The 17021-nt window shown below is 46.5% G+C and overlaps 1 protein-coding gene across 3 annotated transcripts in view; it reads left to right on the top strand.

Moving 5' to 3' along the window:
* The window catches only part of LOC146011342 (calcium release-activated calcium channel protein 1-like), a 49706-nt gene that overhangs the window by 10581 nt on the left and 22104 nt on the right, over positions 1–17021 (top strand). Inside the window, exon 1 of one of the 3 annotated variants that reach the window (XM_083151360.1) lies at positions 3723–3821. The exons of 1 other annotated variant lie outside the window; for it this stretch is intronic. Coding sequence is in view for 1 of the 2 variants with exons in the window: in XM_083151358.1 (XP_083007484.1) it covers positions 7644–7874 (231 nt within the window). In the remaining variant the exon portion in view is untranslated. Of the gene's footprint in view, positions 1–3722; positions 3822–7431; positions 7875–17021 lie in introns of those variants that run through there. One more of the 3 variants, XM_083151358.1, reaches the window with a different exon arrangement.

The following is a 17021-nucleotide window of genomic DNA, read 5'->3' as shown; positions in this document are numbered from 1 at the left end:
TTTGCAAAATGTTACATTTTCTGCTTGTGAGACAAATAATCATACCACTCAAAATAGTTAATAACTAACATAGACCATATCTAAACTTTATTATTACATCATTATTTCAACTTTCTTTTATTTTTTTTGGACGCTAGGGGGCAGCAGAGTCTAAATTTTACACATTACACAGTAAACGCTGCTTTTGGCTGTTCACGTTTGAACAGCCAATCGCAGCGATCGCCCATGGCGGGGGGCATCGCTGCCCCCCCTGGGCAATGAGGGAAGATGTCTGCTGTCAGGGACAGCAGACATCGTCCCTCTGTCACCGCGTCCCTAGACGCGGTGACACTTTGAAGTCATGACGTACATTTACGTCATGTGTCGGGAAGTACATCCCGACCATGACGTAAATGTACGTCAAATGTCGGGAAGGGGTTAAGGAGTTGTACAGACATGGTGCCAGATGCACTAAGCTTCAAAAGTGATAAAATGGAGATTGATAAACCACCAGCCTGTCAGCTCCTGTCTGACATTTTTCAAACACAGTCTGTGACATGACAGGTAGGAAATGATTGGCTGGCTGTTTATCACTCCCCATTTTATCACTTTTGAAATTGAGTGCATCTGGCCCATGGAATGTATATGTGAGAAATTCTATATGCATCTTGAAGAAAATTTTATATAGTATCACAAAAACAGTCATATGACCAAGCATGACAAAATGCTAAAAAATCTCACATAAGAAACTTATGATAAATGACCTCTTTGAGCAGATAAAATCCTTTGAGCACTTTGGAGCGTTATGGTTGGTGGCACAAGCAAAAATAATCAATATTTTAGTACTTTTAATAACCATTCTAATCCCATGGCTGATTGAATCAGTCTCTATTATGTAATGTAAAACCAAAATATTTTGTAAACAAATGGGTGACATTAAAGAGTGGGTTATAATATACTGTAATCTCTGAATTAACAGCAGCACAACTGCCAACACGTTGAGACAAATAAATATAGTACTGCAGTGGTTCCCAAACTGTGCGCCGTGGCTCCCTGTGGTGCCGCAGCACTGTCACAGGGGTGCCGCGGCCGATGGCCCTAACAAATAAGCCTACTGACAGCTGCATGTCTTTTTTTTTTTCGTGGTGTGAGCCGGTCTGGAAGTGAATGGAGGTAGCCGGTGTTGGAGTAGGTGTGCGGAAGAGTCTGTCTGCTGGGAGTCTCTCCGGGCCGGGAGGGGGGTGCCAGCACAATTAACTTTGATGGCCAGAGTCAGCCGGTGCGGACGGATGTGCTTGGATGAGCCAAGTCAGCCAACAGCAGGGGGAGAGTTGTTTAACAGGAGACCAGAAGGGGGGCTTGCGGGTGGGAGCATACCGCAGTGATATTCAGCAAGGTCCTGATGGGTCAAGGAGGTCCTGGCGGCTATGAGAGAGGAGCAGAATAGCGCTGCATTGACTGGCAGTCACTAAGTGAGTATGTGAGGTGCTGTATAGATAAACGGGGGGGGGACGTATTCAATCCTATAGGAAGGATGGAAAGGGTTAGGCTGGTAAGCAGGGAGGAGCCTGTAGGAAGGATGGAAAGGGTCAGGCTGGAAAGCAGGGAGGAGGGCTCTTGGTGTATGGATGCATAGCGTGCACAGGAAACTACTTTTTAGATTTGCTTATTTTACTGAAAAAAACACACTAATATTTATACAAAACCTGGGCTTGCCCTGCAACCACCAGCGGATCGCCCCTCGGCAGGGGGGTCCATGGGTCAAATGACGCAATCATTTTAGCCCTGCCCCACGCAGTGCAATGCATAAAATACCGGCATTGCACGGAGGGGCGTGGGGCTAAATGACGCAATCTCTCTACCCACGCCCCCAAAGCAGGTCAGCCCGGCTGTGGCTCCACCCCAGCACTGCCCCTATTTGCTCCTGGAGGGCAGCAAGAAAGTCTGCAACCATGACTTACTGCCCATGATCGCATTGTAATATGTGATTCTATCACCGATATTTACCTTCCTGCACATGCAGGGCAAGGTATCCAAAAGGATCTTGTCCCAGCAATGCTCTCAGCTGGATGCCATGGGGTCTGTGTATGTGCGGTTAGTGCTGACACCAGACCGAACCCGCTGACCGCACTGGCTACAATGGGCTACCACCATCCCAGGGACCTGATGCGATGCTGCCCGATATTCCTCATAGAAACCTATGAGGGATGCAGCTGGTGGTAGGAAGAAGGGATAACAGCAGGGATCAGAGATTCCTGCTGCTGTCCATTCTGATACATTCTGGGGATACTTAATATTTGCGGCTACCACACGAAAACAGGTGTTTTCTGAGAATTAGCTTCAAATATTCAATAATAAATGGGCCTCTAAGACATAGAGGTGTATTCATGTACATTGCGTAAAATTTATTGAAACATAACACTATATATTGCATCAGTTCGATAGCTTTCGTAGGTACTTGTTTCCTAGAATGGCGCCCACTAAGCTATTTCTGCGTAGGGAAATCGCATCACATCGCATGGGCCATTTTAGTGCCATGCGATGCGATTTTTTCATGTAATTTATTCACTGCTCTGTGTGCCCCAGGGTATCGCATCGCATCTGCCGCAAAATCGCATACGATCGCATGCGATTTTATAGAGTGTGCGATAACATTACATTAGGTATACAATAATATGATCGTATGTCCTAAAAATAGGTTTTACGCAACCCCCCCACACACACACACACTATCCACGCCACCCCGAATCGTGGCATCCTCCGTCTTTTTTATACCCCCGCGTCCCCTCGCCACACTATATAAAATCAACTCCATGCCGACGTGGATAGTGGGGGTATGTTAAGTTCGGAGGACGCATTCCGACACCGCGCTTTGGGGTGGCGTTGATAGTGGGGGGGGGGGGGGCGGTGCGTAAAACCTCTTTTTAGGACATACAATGATATCAGGTAATGTAATGGCATCGCACACCCTATAAAATCGCATGCGATTTTGCGAGAGGTGCGATGCGATACAGTGGGGCACACAGCATTGAAAAAATTACATTAAAAAATCGCATGCCGCTATAATGGCCCATGCGATGCAATGCGATTTCACTACGTTACCGTACGTACGAAATCTGGGCGCCGTTCTAGGAAACAAGTACCCTTTGGTAAGTAGCAATTCATGTATACGCACCATTCCGGCAATTCAGTGTGGTATCTCAAGCACCAGTGGTGCGGTATTCTCCTGCGGTCCCCCTCTGCGGGTGTTGGATTCATCTGGTGGGTCGCTCTGCACATGCACCTGAGTTCCTGCCATGCTGCAGGGAGGTCAGGGGGCAGAGCTACTATTGGGCACTGAGTATAAAGCAGGGAAGCACTTAGCTTGCTTGCATTTACTGCACCAATATTCAGATTCTGCCATCCCGAAATGGATCCATCCCTTTGTGAAATGCAATCACCATACTAAAGCATACCTCCCAACATAACCCTCTCCAGGAGCGACACAATGCTCTTCTTCTGGACTTCCCTCTTAATTCACAATTGCCATCACCTGTTTTAAACAGGTTCATTGATAAGAAAGGTGCCTCAGCACAGGTGATGGTAACCATGCATTAAGAGGAAAGTCCAGGAATAGAGCATTGCGTCCCTCCTGGAGACAGTCATGTTGGGAGGTATGCAAATAGCCTCTAGATCAGTAAACCGAGTTTTAAAGCCACCTTTTAGCACAGTCATCCTGAATCCAGCCTTCATCTTCTGTTGGAGCCAGCAGTAGTACAGTCCTGTGTCACTGATTTCTATAGAACGGATGTTCAGATGCTCTCCGTAGTCTGTTGTTACTCTGCGATTGTCAGAAGGCCCAAGTAGGTACTGTGATCGATATAGTCTATGGGTGACTTTTTCCTCCTCCTAATCTTGCAATAGACATTGGAAAACACAGCAGGAAACTGTATTACAGAACAAGAAGTCAATAGTGTATGAAAAATAGTTACCCCCTTCACTATTTTATTGCAGTGTATACAACAGTGTCATATAGAAGCAGTTAGGTTCAACAGTACATACCTCCCAACATGACCCTTTAAAGTAGCAGCAGAGGCTACCATCCTGGGCACACTGCATAGCTTACAGGAAAATATGTGCCTAATTTAGGAACCATAGTACAGTAGCCTTAACATTTGATATTTTTACTTTGCATTCATGAAAAATAGGTACAAAGGGCTGTATAGATACTGCAGATCACAGCCTCCAGTTGATGACTGTGAAACGATCTTTTATTTAGTGCATTTGGTTGGTTTCGGAAGCTTTGGCCGACTTTTACCTATGGGCTGCAGACCCCCAATAATATCCCCTACCTAGCTCCGTTGTTCCCAACTGCTAATACTATTCCATTCAGTGTCTCCCTGCTGTGCTGATCTGAGTACCCAGATGCAGATTCCAGGCGCTGGCATCAAGCATGTAATCCCCAGCTGGCAATGAGCATGCAACCCCCCTAGCAATGAGCACGTGCAGGGCCGGTGCCACCACTAGGCAGGTTTAGGCATTTGCCTAGGGCGCCGGCCACTGGAGGGCGGTAGTGAGCTGCAGCAGGCCAGCAGCAGGAAAGCTACGCAGAGGAGAGCCGGAGGAAGGAAGCGAAGCTGCATCTGCCAACTTCAAGCACTTACTCAGCTATTCGGTGAGTCATTCGTGCCCTCCCTCACCCCGCTCGAGCCTGCCCATGTTAAACTTGCTGCCCCCATCCCTGGCTGGTCGTCAGCCACCAGGCCCTGGCAGCAATCCTCATCAATCTCCAGTGGACGCACGCCCCTCCCCCCATTCGCGGCACCCACGACCCCCCCTCCCCCACACAGGCTACCCCCCTCATGCTCTCTCCTCACAACCTCAACCCCCCCTCCCCCATTCGCGGCACCCGCGACCCCCCCACACACAGTCTACCCCCCCCCCTCATGTTCTCTCTCTCCCCTTACAGCTCCAAACCCCCCCATTCATGGCACCCATGCCCCCCCTCCCCCACACAGCCCCCCACAGGTTACCCCCTCATGCTCTCTCTCCCCTCAAAACCCCAAACCACCCCCTCCCCCCATTTGTGGCACCAGCGATCCCCCCCACACAGGCTACCCTCTACTGCCTCCCCTTCACAGCTCCAACCCCCCTTACCACAGGCTATACCCTGTACTAAACACTGCTCCTACCATTAGCACCCCTGCCTGGACAATGCACATCACTGCAGACCGCACCGCTGACAGACAGTCTGTCGGCGGTGCTGTCTGCAGTAATGTGCACTTGTCCAGGCAGGGGTGCTGTTGGTAGGAGCAGTGTTTGGGGGAAGGGGGTGCTGGTAGGGATGTCTGCGGAGGCATTAGTAGGAACGTTGTGTGTGCTGTCTGTAGTGGCAGTGTTCAGGAATGGGAGGGTTGCTGGTGGCAACGGTGATGTCCTGGGCAGCTATGTGTTGAAGGTGTGTTTTTTGAAAGGGGGGGGGGGGGGGGGGCGGCTTGCAGAATATTTGCCTAGGGTGCTGAGAAACCTTGCACTGGCCCTAAGCAAGTGACCCCCTGGCAATGAGCATGTAAATCCCCACCCCCTTTGGAAATGATCATGTAATCTACCTCCCCTGGCAACAAGTATGTAAACCCCCCTCCCCCCAACATTGTGAATCAGGCAATGAGCATGTAATCCTCCTGGCAAAGAGCATGTGCCCCTCTCCCCCCGGCAATAAGCATGTACCTCCCCTACCTGGCAATTAGGGTGTAACCGCACCCTGGCAACGAGCATATAACCCCCCTGGCAATGAGCATGTAGTTAAAAAGCACTTCAGGTGGGGAGTTATGTGTGCAAGTGGAACTAGTGGGGGCATTATGCATGTGGGAGCATTATATTTTAAAGTAGCACTACAGGGTGCAATATGTGTGGAAGCGGCACTACAGGGGACATTATGTTTGTAAGCATCACAGGGAGCATTTTGTGTAATTGACACTAAAATGCCATAGGGCACGCAAAACTAGTAATTACTCCATTGCAGTTACCCAGAAGTTCATGAAACGCTGGCGCCGCCAGGAGAGGATGCAGAAACCTGCATCTTTTACCATTAAACACCTGGCAACAGAAGGAAAAGGGGAGACACATACCCTTGCTCCGGGCACTATGTCACCTAGCTACACCTCTAACTGAAGGTGCCCATACACGGTGTGACAGGGTGGTGCCATGCGCTGCGTGCTCCTGTGCACATCCCATTGCACATCTCAAAAAGTATGTGCATGCAAATTGTGTGCGATGCAATGCGATCGGGATCAAAACGCATCCAATAATCGCAGCGTGTATGGGCACCTGCCAGCCGCCATTCACTATTTGCATCAGTGATGTAGGCGGCATGGTCGGCGCGACTCGGGAGCGCTGAGGATTTCAGACGCCCGAGTCCTCCCGAGCCGCTGCTAACATCCCTGAGCCTGCCTCCATATATCACTACTGTGTCTGGCGGCTAGGGCAGCGGCGGCAGATAAGCTCCGGCGTACAAATGCCGGAGTGGGGGACCTTTCTGCATCCTGTGGTGGGTTTTGCTGGGGCAGGGTCCTGTCCCAGCAAAACCCACCACTCAAGGGGTTAAAAATAAATGTAATAGATTACGCATTCCAGAACAAGTGTATATTGTAGAGAAATTATAAAAACTTATGGGCGACAGTTCTTGACGGCCTTATTTCGTGAACACAACAGTAACCATTTTAATTCATGTATGTGGGGCGAAAAATAATAAATAGTATTGTATGTTCTAGAGCAGTGGTTCTCAAACTCGGTCTTGAGGACCCCCGCACAGTGCATGTTTTGCCGGTCTCACAGAATCGCAAGTGCAATAATTAGCTCCTCCTGTGGATCTTTTAAAATTTGTCAATAAGTAATGAGTGCACCTGCCGGATGACCTGGAAAAAGTGAACTGTGTGGGGTCCAGAGGACCGTGTTTGAGAACCCCTTTTCTAAAGGATCCTGAACTTGTATGACAGCTTCATACCTCCCAACATGAGCCTCTCCAGGAGGGACACATTGCTCTGTGGACTTCTCTGTTGAATTATATTAGTATCACCTGTGTTGAAGCACCTTTCTTATGAAATAACTTGTTGATGGCAATCATACATTAAGAGGGAAGTCCAGAAACAGAGCTTTGTGTCCATCCTGGCATGGGTCATGTTGGGAGGTATGCTAAAGTATAGTGATGCAATTTTGACACTTAGCTGGGGTGCAGCTGCAGAAGTCAGGAACTATATAAAATATATTATTATTTCTATATGCTAAATTATGTATTATTTTTAAAACACGTTAATAACTATTTTAATGCCTTAATGAAATCATGGAAACCCAAAGGGTGCCGTGAACTAAAAAAGATTGGGAACCACTGTAGTACTGTGTTATTTGGATTTTGGACGGAGTATGGGTGTACGGTAAGCGATGCCTATGACGTCAGGAGTCTGTCAGTGGTTGGCGGAAGTGACAGTAGCACGGGTGCTGGTTGGCAGGAGTAAGGCGACAAGTTGTTGTAACGCAGTATTGTGAGGAAGTGCCGGTGACGCCCTCCGTCGCAGTGCTGTCTGGCCGCTGCTCGCCCTGTTTCTATCTGCGGGTGGCTCTCTCGTTTCCTGGCGATGCGTAAGATGATCCGGGCGGACGTGCAGCAGCATTAGGGCCGCGGTGGGCAAATGCTCTCGGAGCGCAGTGCTGTGCCACAGAGGTCCCGCCCGCGTCCCCAGCAGCAGGAGGTGAAGGAGGAGGAGTTGTCCTACCCGGAGTGGATTAGCCGGAGTTACGTGGAGCTCATGAGTCTGGACGAGCACTCGATGCAGGCGCTGTCCTGGAGGAAGCTCTACCTGAGCCGGGCCAAGCTGAAAGCTTCCAGCCGCACCTCGGCGCTGCTCTCCGGATTCGCCATGGTAAGAGGAGGAAACCGGTGTCTCCGCTGCTCAGAGCTCAAGGTTACACCGCTGTCATGTTGCACATGTCTCCCGGCCGCTGCTCCACACACACACACACACACACACACACACACACACACACACACACACACACACACACACCGGTTACCAGGGCTCAGCGGCGCTGTGTAGCGTTGTTATTATTATTATTATTATAACAATCATCGTGTGCGTGCCGGAAATCCCACAGAGCAGAAATGGGTGCTGCATTTCGCAGTCATTGCCATAGTACATGTGTGGGTTATAATATACATAAACATGTATGCCCTAAGGCAGTGGTTCCCAAACTGTGCACCTAGGCTCCCTGGGGTGCCTCGGAGCACTTGCAGGGGTGCCTCAGGTGGTGGTCCAGAACAGATTCAAATTGTTTATGGTCAATGTAATGGGCAAAATCAGTGCTTGTGGCTTTCAATTATAATATATGTGGATAAACAGAAGTGAATCATGTTCCTCACCACATAACTGGACCGAAGGATAACTTTTAAGCACAACTTATTTAATTATTATTATTATTATTTGTTATTCTTGGTAACAAGCTTTTGGCCTAGGGGTGCCCTGAAAAATACTCTGATACTCTAGGATGCCGTGATTCAAAAAAGTTTGGGAACCACTGCCCTAAGGACTGGGGAGACTCTGAAAGCACTCTGCGCTAAATACAGAAGAGTGTTTGTTATGCTATTTAGAAACAATAGAATTTGACGGCAGATAAAAACCTTGTTGTTTGAGGGCCTTATTTATATGAAATTCTATTGAATATTTTTTGGCCAGGCACCTAATTGTGGCTAGCTGTATCGAGTCCGGCATAATCGTGGGTTGGTATTTATTTATTAACAGTTTCTTATATAGCGCGTACATATTCCGCAGCGCTTTGCAGATAATATTTGAACATCAGTCCCTGCCCCAGTGGAGCTTACAATCTATATTCCATACCACATGTACACGCACACAGACATTCTAGGGTTAATTTGTTGTGAGCCAATTAGCTTACCAGTATATTTTTGTGATGTGGGAGGAACCTAGAGGAAACCCACGCAAGTATATGGGGAATATACAAACTCCACACAGTTTGAGCCATGGTGGGAATTGAACCCATGACCTTAGTGCTGTAAGGCAGTTATGCTAACCATTACACCATCCGTACTGAGATCTATCTATATCTCCAGGCATACTGATTTCCTATAGACATGGGTGCAGGGCAACACTACCGCTTTTGTTCCAATTAAGCAAGATTTTTTTTTCCAGGCCCCTATAATGAACTTTACTTGTAAACCATTAACCAAGAATTTTAATTTTTTTACTTGTAATGATGAATAAAGAAACCTACCATCCTGTACATAAATCTGAGCTGCTATGTTAAATTCATAATTTTATATACTGCTTTTGAAGCACAATTTTTGTTAGACAGGGTACACCTCAGAATAATGTGTATTCCGGCTGTAAGGACGTATTGTTTGGCCGTATGCACTGCATAAACCGAGTTACAGCTGTGCTGTATATCCTTCCATCACGCTTTCACCTGCATGTTGTTGTCTGTGGTATTGGCCATCTGATGTGCAGCACAGATGGAACAGCCCCGCTGACGACACATGTGAACAAGAAAAAGCACGCCTGTAATGTGCACAATATGTTTGAATTTGAAGCAAAACAACATGTTGCCCAATATATCACCTAATGTGTACCCCATCTTAGGAAAATTTGAGATTTTGCAATTTATTCTGTAACCTTTGCTAAAGGTAATGGGCACTTTAACCAATGCACTTCAGAGTCTATTTCAGCATCAGCAAGTGCATACAGTCTTGCTGAAGCCGGCAGCTATGGATAACTGGGGGGGGGGGGGGGGGCGACCAGTGTCTTGATAAATTGTCCCTGAAGAAGCAAAATAACACAACCTGCTTCTTAGTTGGCCAGACACACCCAGTTCTTGCTGTTAAGCCTCTGCATAGTTTGGGATTATGAAATGCAAGTATTAATATTTTAAGATATTTCCAGTCTTTCATAACTCCTCACAGCAAGATTAAGGGGGAATTCAATAATGCCTAATTGATCACCTGAGGCTATTCAATTGGCCTATGCCAGCAGCACTTATCAGGGAAGGCAGAAAAAAAAATCCCTGATAACTGTCAAATTAATGGGTGCCACGACACTTATTTTATTTATTAACAGTTTCTTATAAAGTGCATACATATTGCGCAGCGCTATATTTGAACATTCACATCAGTCCCTGCCCCAGTGGAGCTTACAATCTATATTCCCTACAACATATACATGCTCACACAGACATTCTAGGGTTAATTGGTTGGGAGCCAATTAAATTGCCAGTATATTTTTGGAATTTGGGAGGAAACCCAAGCAAGTACAGGGAGAATATACGAATTCCTCACAGTTATGGCCATGGTGAAAATGGAACCCATGACCTCAGTGCTGTAAGGCAAACCGGTACTCTTTACTTAGAAGGGCGCCCATCTCGGGCATCTCGGGGATTGAATGCACTAAAAAATCGGGTGCGATCAACCGACGAGATGCCCGAGATTTCCCATAGGGAACAATGTTAAATGTCTCAATTGACCCGATTTTCCTGTTCAATGCCTCAATTGACCCAATTTTTCCATAGGAAACAATGTTAAATGGGCCACAGAGGCCAAATAGGCAGCCTGAAGTGAATAATGGCCACCCGAATTGTTAACGCCACCCCACGATCAACGTCAACCCGAAGCGTGGCGAGCGCAGCGAGCCCGCGAGGGGTGGCGGTACGCGTCCTATGACCTTTTCATACCCCCACTATCCACGTCGTCGTGGAGTTGAGAATAGAAAGTGTGGCGAGCGCAGCGAGCCACCGAGCCCCGCGAGGGGACGCGGATACCTTCACAGGTATCCGCGTCCCCTCGCGGGCTTCACAGCTGTCCGCGTACCCTCGCGGGGCTCGCTGCGCTCGCCACGCTTCGGGCTCGGTGGCTCGCTGCGCTCGCCACACTTTCTATTCTCAACTCCATGCTGACGTGGATAGTGGTGGTATGAAAAGGTCGTAGGACGCGTACCGCCGCCCCTCGCGGGCTCGCTGCGCTCGCCACGCATCGGGTTGACGTTGATCGTGGGGTGGCGTTAACAATTCGGGTGGCCATTATACACTTCAGGGTGCCTATTTGGCCTCTGTGGCCCATTTAACATTGTTTCCTATGGAAAAATCGGGTCAATTGAGGCATTGAACAGGAAAATTGGGTCAATTGAGACATTTAACATTGTTCCCTATGGGAAATCTCGGGCATCTCGTCGGTTGATCGCACCCGATTTTTTAGTGCATTCAATCCCCGAGATGCCCGAGATTTTTTACTAACGATCCCCACGATCAAAATCGTGGGCGCCCTTCTAAGTAAAGAGTACCGGCAAACCATTACACCATCCGTGCTGCCCTTTAACTCACAAGCTTATCACAGAGGCTGTGTGTTAATTCCCATCAAGCAGTGTTATCATCTTAATTTAACTGGCATTAGACAGGGTCTGGGGTAAAAAATAATTATAATAATATGTGTGCCATTGAATAGCTATGGTTGTAAAAACCAGAGGTTACCTCCATTTTTAACTCCCTAAATTCCCTCCTTATGGTGGCCATACACTGCTGCGATGTCTCGCGGCAGTGTACGGCCACCTGATACCTTCCCGGTGGCCAGGGACGCATGCGATCCATTGCAATTTGTTGTGATGGATCGCATGCATCCCTGGCCCCGTGTCTGATCCCCGCATCTGCTTGTGTGGGAGGCCAGGACCTCAGTTATACCCCTATCTCTCCCAGCACTGAAGGGGGGGGGGGGTGTCACAGTGACGGGGGGCCCCAAACTTTGCTGACATCACACTGATCAGCCCGAGGGTTTGACATCAAATTGCGCGACACAGGAGACATGGAGGACTGGCGCCGAGGGACAGTGACACACGCTTGCAGGTGTAGGCTTGCCACCGTGAGAGAGGTACCAGGTTGGGTAGTCGGACAGCTAGTAGGTCCAACCACCGACCTGAGTGGATATCAAACTGACCCAATTCAATGGCCCGATTAGTTGAAATGGGCCCAAATCAGCGCAATATATGCGGACCTTTAGACTTTGAAGTGGTAAAAAGTAAAATGTTTTGTTATTCGGAAGAGAGTACGTGGAACTAATGAATACTGCATATACTAAAGTGTCCTGTGTTTTTGCTGCCATCCTGTTTATTATACAGAATGACTTGCTTACTTTATGTACTTAAGGTCACTTGAGTGGTAACAGCTTGCAAAACCAATTTTAAACAGAAGTCATTATATTCTAAGGGAAGTGTAAGAATCTGTGGCTCTCTGAAGCTAATTTTTCCATCATTATTTTGAACAGGATATCCTTCATGAGCCGTCAATTTGTTTTGTACCATGCCTTAACATTCAATGTTTAAAAATAACCTATAAATAGAATGAAATGAGCTCATATACTTCAGCAGTATTTTACCTCCATTTACCACTTCATTGTCTTTGCTGGTATGTGTCACAGTAACTGAAGATAGCATTCATCTCAGTGAGAGCTCATTGGCTTGATTTGTTTTGTAAGACCCATATGTAATGAAACAGATTGAACACAAAATAATACAGTATTTAACTTTTGTTGTAAATAGCTGCTTTTTTCAATAACCTTATTTATTATACCTCCTACTTTGTACCAATTTATGGAAGAATACATATCATTTAGTCGCTACACAAGCCTCAACGTAAACCAGCAATCATCTGTGCCTAGTGACATACCTGGGCCACACATGGGTGCGTTTGTCAAACAATAAGCAGTTACTGGAGTGCTGCATTTATAGAAATGACCATACAAAATAAAATGCATTGCCTGAAACAAGAATTCCTTACAAGATAGAGGAAGGCGACTTCCATCCTGCCACGGGCTCTATAACTTCCCACTTCTTCTCCGAATGTGTGAAGGTCTTCTACGGGGCTGAAAACGGGAGCGCACACCCGGCGGTTTATGGCCGGGCACACTCCCATCACTGGCAATATGGTCACCAGCAGTGTTCCCTCTAAGCTGTGCGCGCGCACACAACTTGACGAGCGTGCGCACAGACATTACAACAGAGCGCACAAAGCAGCAGTGGTCCCTTTTTGCAGTTGTGGACTCAATTAATGTGTGTTTCACCCATTAACTACATTCTGTGCTGTAATTTGAATGTTTAAATGTTTAATATCATTTTGAAGTAAAGTTAACACACAAAAATCTAAATTTCCTTCCAAAGTTGCACAGCCAAAATCTTTTGCCGCACGCAGCCTTTGTCAAATTAGAGGGAACATTGGTCACCAGTGACCATATTCCCAGCGATATCAGCCCCTATCGCTGCCGTGTGTACCTGGCTATGGCTTTGGTCGCCAGTCTGTGTTTGTAATGGGTGTTGTAAAAGAAAAGAAAACAAGGGTTCTATTCCTCACAATTGCTGTAAAAAGAGAAGTGTTAGAGACTTGACATCCTTGTCAGTAACGGGCAGCTGTTCCAGCATGTGTCTTTGTGTCTTTATTTTGGCTTGGGAAAGGCTCTGCTGATTGCACATTTAATGAGATCTGGGAGATCAGTATTGCATTCCAAGATGGGAGCAATCTAAAAATGGGACCTAGTATTCTTCAAGGGGGAGGGAAAACTGTACTAAAAGCTATGTGTCACAGCAGTTTGTGTTCACTGCATGCTTCTAAATGTCTGATATACTATCAATCTATACTCTGATCATTATAAACAGACGGCTGCAGCGCCTACCAAGTAGTGCAGGGGGGAGATCACACAGCACATATACAGATGTGTCCACGTACATCTTGGTTTTACTGCACCGTGTATGGCGCAATATGGCACACCTTGGACTCTGCAAAAGTCACGCTTTGTGATTTTTCTAAAAATTTGCTTCTCTAATCTATTACTTTATACAAGTTCTACTGCTTCAGAAATTTTTTAGACTCTATCTAGTTGCTACATTTGGAAAAACATCTAAGCCGTGTTTTACATGTTGTGACAAATTGAGAAAAAAAGCCAAGATGTATGTGGACATATCTGTATACAGGCATGTAATATATGTGCTGGATCAGTCCCCCGGGGATCACCGGCTCTTTTTGCATCGCAGGCCAGGAATTTGCATTCACTAGTGTAGTGTTTAAGCCCGACCCCTGGAATCCTATTGGCTTAACACTCTAATACATGGGTCCTCAAACTGCGGCCCTCCAGATGTTGTGAAACTACAAATCCCAGCATGCCTTGCCACAGTTTTAACACTCCCTTATAGCAAAACTGTGGCAAGGCATGCTGCGACTTGTAGTTTCACAACATCTGGAGGGCCGCAGTTTGAGGACCCATGCTCTAATAGCTTATGCTGATCCTGGCTAGTGCTGTCGATCCAGCACGTATATTACATACAATCCTGTCGAGCTAAAGCTGTGTACACACGGGGGCGATAGGGGCTGAAATCGCTGGGAATATGGTCGCTGAGCGACCATATTGCCAGTGATTGGAGTGTGCACCAGCGATAAATCGCCGGGTGCGCGCTCCCGTTTTCAGCCCCTGAATGGTCGCTGGTCGGAGGAGCATGCTCCTCCAACCAGCGACTTCCACTGCCTCTTCTGCCTGCAGTGTGACAGTTTCATCTGTGACCATCTCTGGTTGCAGATGAAAATGGGACACTGAGCAATATGATTGCTGAGCAATATATTGCCAGCGATCATATTGCCCCGTGTGTACGCACCTTAAGCCATATCGACCTAATATGGGTTGATCCAATGGGGGAAATTTACTAAGATGTGTATTCTACTTCACATGTGATGTTGCTATCGGCAACCAATCAGAATATACTTTTTATTTATTTAGCACCCTCTAGAACAGGCTTGTCCAACCTGCGACCCTCCAGATGTTGTGAAACTACACATCCCAGCATGGCTCTCCATAGTTTTAGCATACCCTAATAGCAAAACTGTGGTAAAGCATGATGGGAATTGTAGTTTCACAACATCTGGAGGGCCGCAGGTTGGACATGCCTGCTCTAGAAGATAGACAGAATCTGATAGCAACATCACATGTGAAGTAGAATACACATCTTAGTAAATTGCCCCCCAATGACTCCTACCCTATTATAATGTGTTCTATCATCTCTCTGATTTTTATTAACACAATACGATTCCCACTTGCACCTGGGAATCGCAAGTGCAGAGGAAATTATATGTATGTTATATATATATTTACCTTAGGGGGTTAGTCAATCACTCACGATCATTTACCAGTATTTAATTACCCCTTCCAGCTTATTGGGGATTTTTATTTACCTGCCTCTGGCAGGCGAAACCAAATCCCACAAAACAGCCCTGTTTTCATCTGAAAAGGTGCCTGCAATTATGCTGGTCAGCGGTGCACCCCCGAGTCATGTGTTTATACTACAAAACAAAAAGGAGAAAAAAAAGGCTCTGGAGGGGGCACTATCTAACTGAGAAATGTGTGCTAAAGATGCAAACTGATAAAATGCTAATTTATTAGTATCATCAAAAATCAATATCATTGTGTAAGGTGTGCCCTTTGGGGTTAAAGTGACCCTTCGTAAAAATATTAGTACAGTAATTCTGGCCTTGATAGAAGCATACATATTTACTGAATGATGACAAATTTCGATTTGACACCCAATAGGCAAAAAATGAACCTTTCATATATCCTATGAAATGTGTTCCAATAATTTTGGATTCATATCTAGGAGTTAATCATAGTTCCTCAGTAGGTGAGCCCATAGTGCATAGGTGAGCCCATAGTGCATATCTATATGATTTTTTTTTTTTTTTTTTAAGGTTGGAATAAGTCTAGAACCCAGTCCAATATAAATCACTAGAGTCATTTCATGTGTGACATGCCCTGAGGTACGACTACTGCAATATTAGGGTCCTGGGATGTCATCATCATTCGTCATCAATTATTGAAATGTTTGGTAAATACTGTGTGGCTGTATAGTATAAGTCCCTATAAGAGGACGTAAGCTGTGATGATCCCAAATTGCTAACGTACCGAATTTAAGGCCCATACACACTGGGCAACTTTGAGCTGAAAATAGCTCAATTTCGTCGTATAAGCTGCTTTTAGTTTGAAAGCTGCCCAGTGTGTATGGGACAGTGGTGAGCACCCCTTCCTTGTCACTGCAGTTTGTCTGCCTCTTCCCTTTAGAATGTAAGCTCTCATGAGCAGGGCCTTCTCTCCTCGTGCTTTTTGTAAAGGCCCCCATACACTAGTCTGACTTGTCCTAAGGTGAGAGTTCCCCGGGAGGCTCGCTTGCAATTTGGCACTTTATGTGCCATTTTTACATGCAATAAATCGTATGTGATTTATTGTATGTATTCCCCGAGAAGTTGCTGCTGTGGCAGCTGGGAAGTGGCGTCCAGGCAGCGGGGGCAAGGGTGCGGGAAGCGCTGTTGAATTTGAAAACATACTTTGCAGAGACCGGCTTGATGCTGATTTGCTGAGATAAAAAAAAAATACTCTGCAAAGTATGTTTTCAAATCCAGCAGCGCTTCCCACCCAGCCACACCGCAAATAACGCGACAAGCTCCCAGCCGTCTCTGACCGGATCTCGGCTGCCTGGACGCCGCTTCCCAGCCGCTGTTGCCCGGATACCTGCTGCTGCACATAGCTGTGCCTTTTTTTATTTTTTTAACCTTTTATTCTGTACTTACTCATCTTTGTGGCCACAGTTTACACTACGGAATTTATGTAGTGTAATCCTCACCACCCTCCTGTGTCCACGCCACCATCACCTTTAGTGAAGTTGTGGTGAGCAACCAATGGTCCTATTCTGAAAGTGGCTACTGTAACTGGCATAAGCTATGGCCGCAAAGACGAGGAAGTACCCTTTATTCATTAAATGGATTCCAATCACATTCCTGTGTCAATGCATAATCTAAAGCTCAATCTAAACCCTTTTGTCACAGTCATGTTTTCGTTTCACAACACAATTGCTTAATACACAGAATCTCCGACTGTTGCTGGGATATCTGCAGAACTCTGTTTCCTGTTACCGAAGTAGACAGCAACATATTAATTTAGAGGAAAAAGGACAGCAACATATTAATACCTGTAAGAACTGATCGTTCAT

The sequence above is a fragment of the Crinia signifera genome, chromosome 1 (genome assembly GCF_055691185.1).
Source record: "Crinia signifera chromosome 1, ASM5569118v1, whole genome shotgun sequence".
In the NCBI taxonomy this organism is placed as follows: Eukaryota; Metazoa; Chordata; class Amphibia; order Anura; family Myobatrachidae; genus Crinia; species Crinia signifera.
This window is presented reverse-complemented; position numbering and strand designations above follow the sequence as displayed.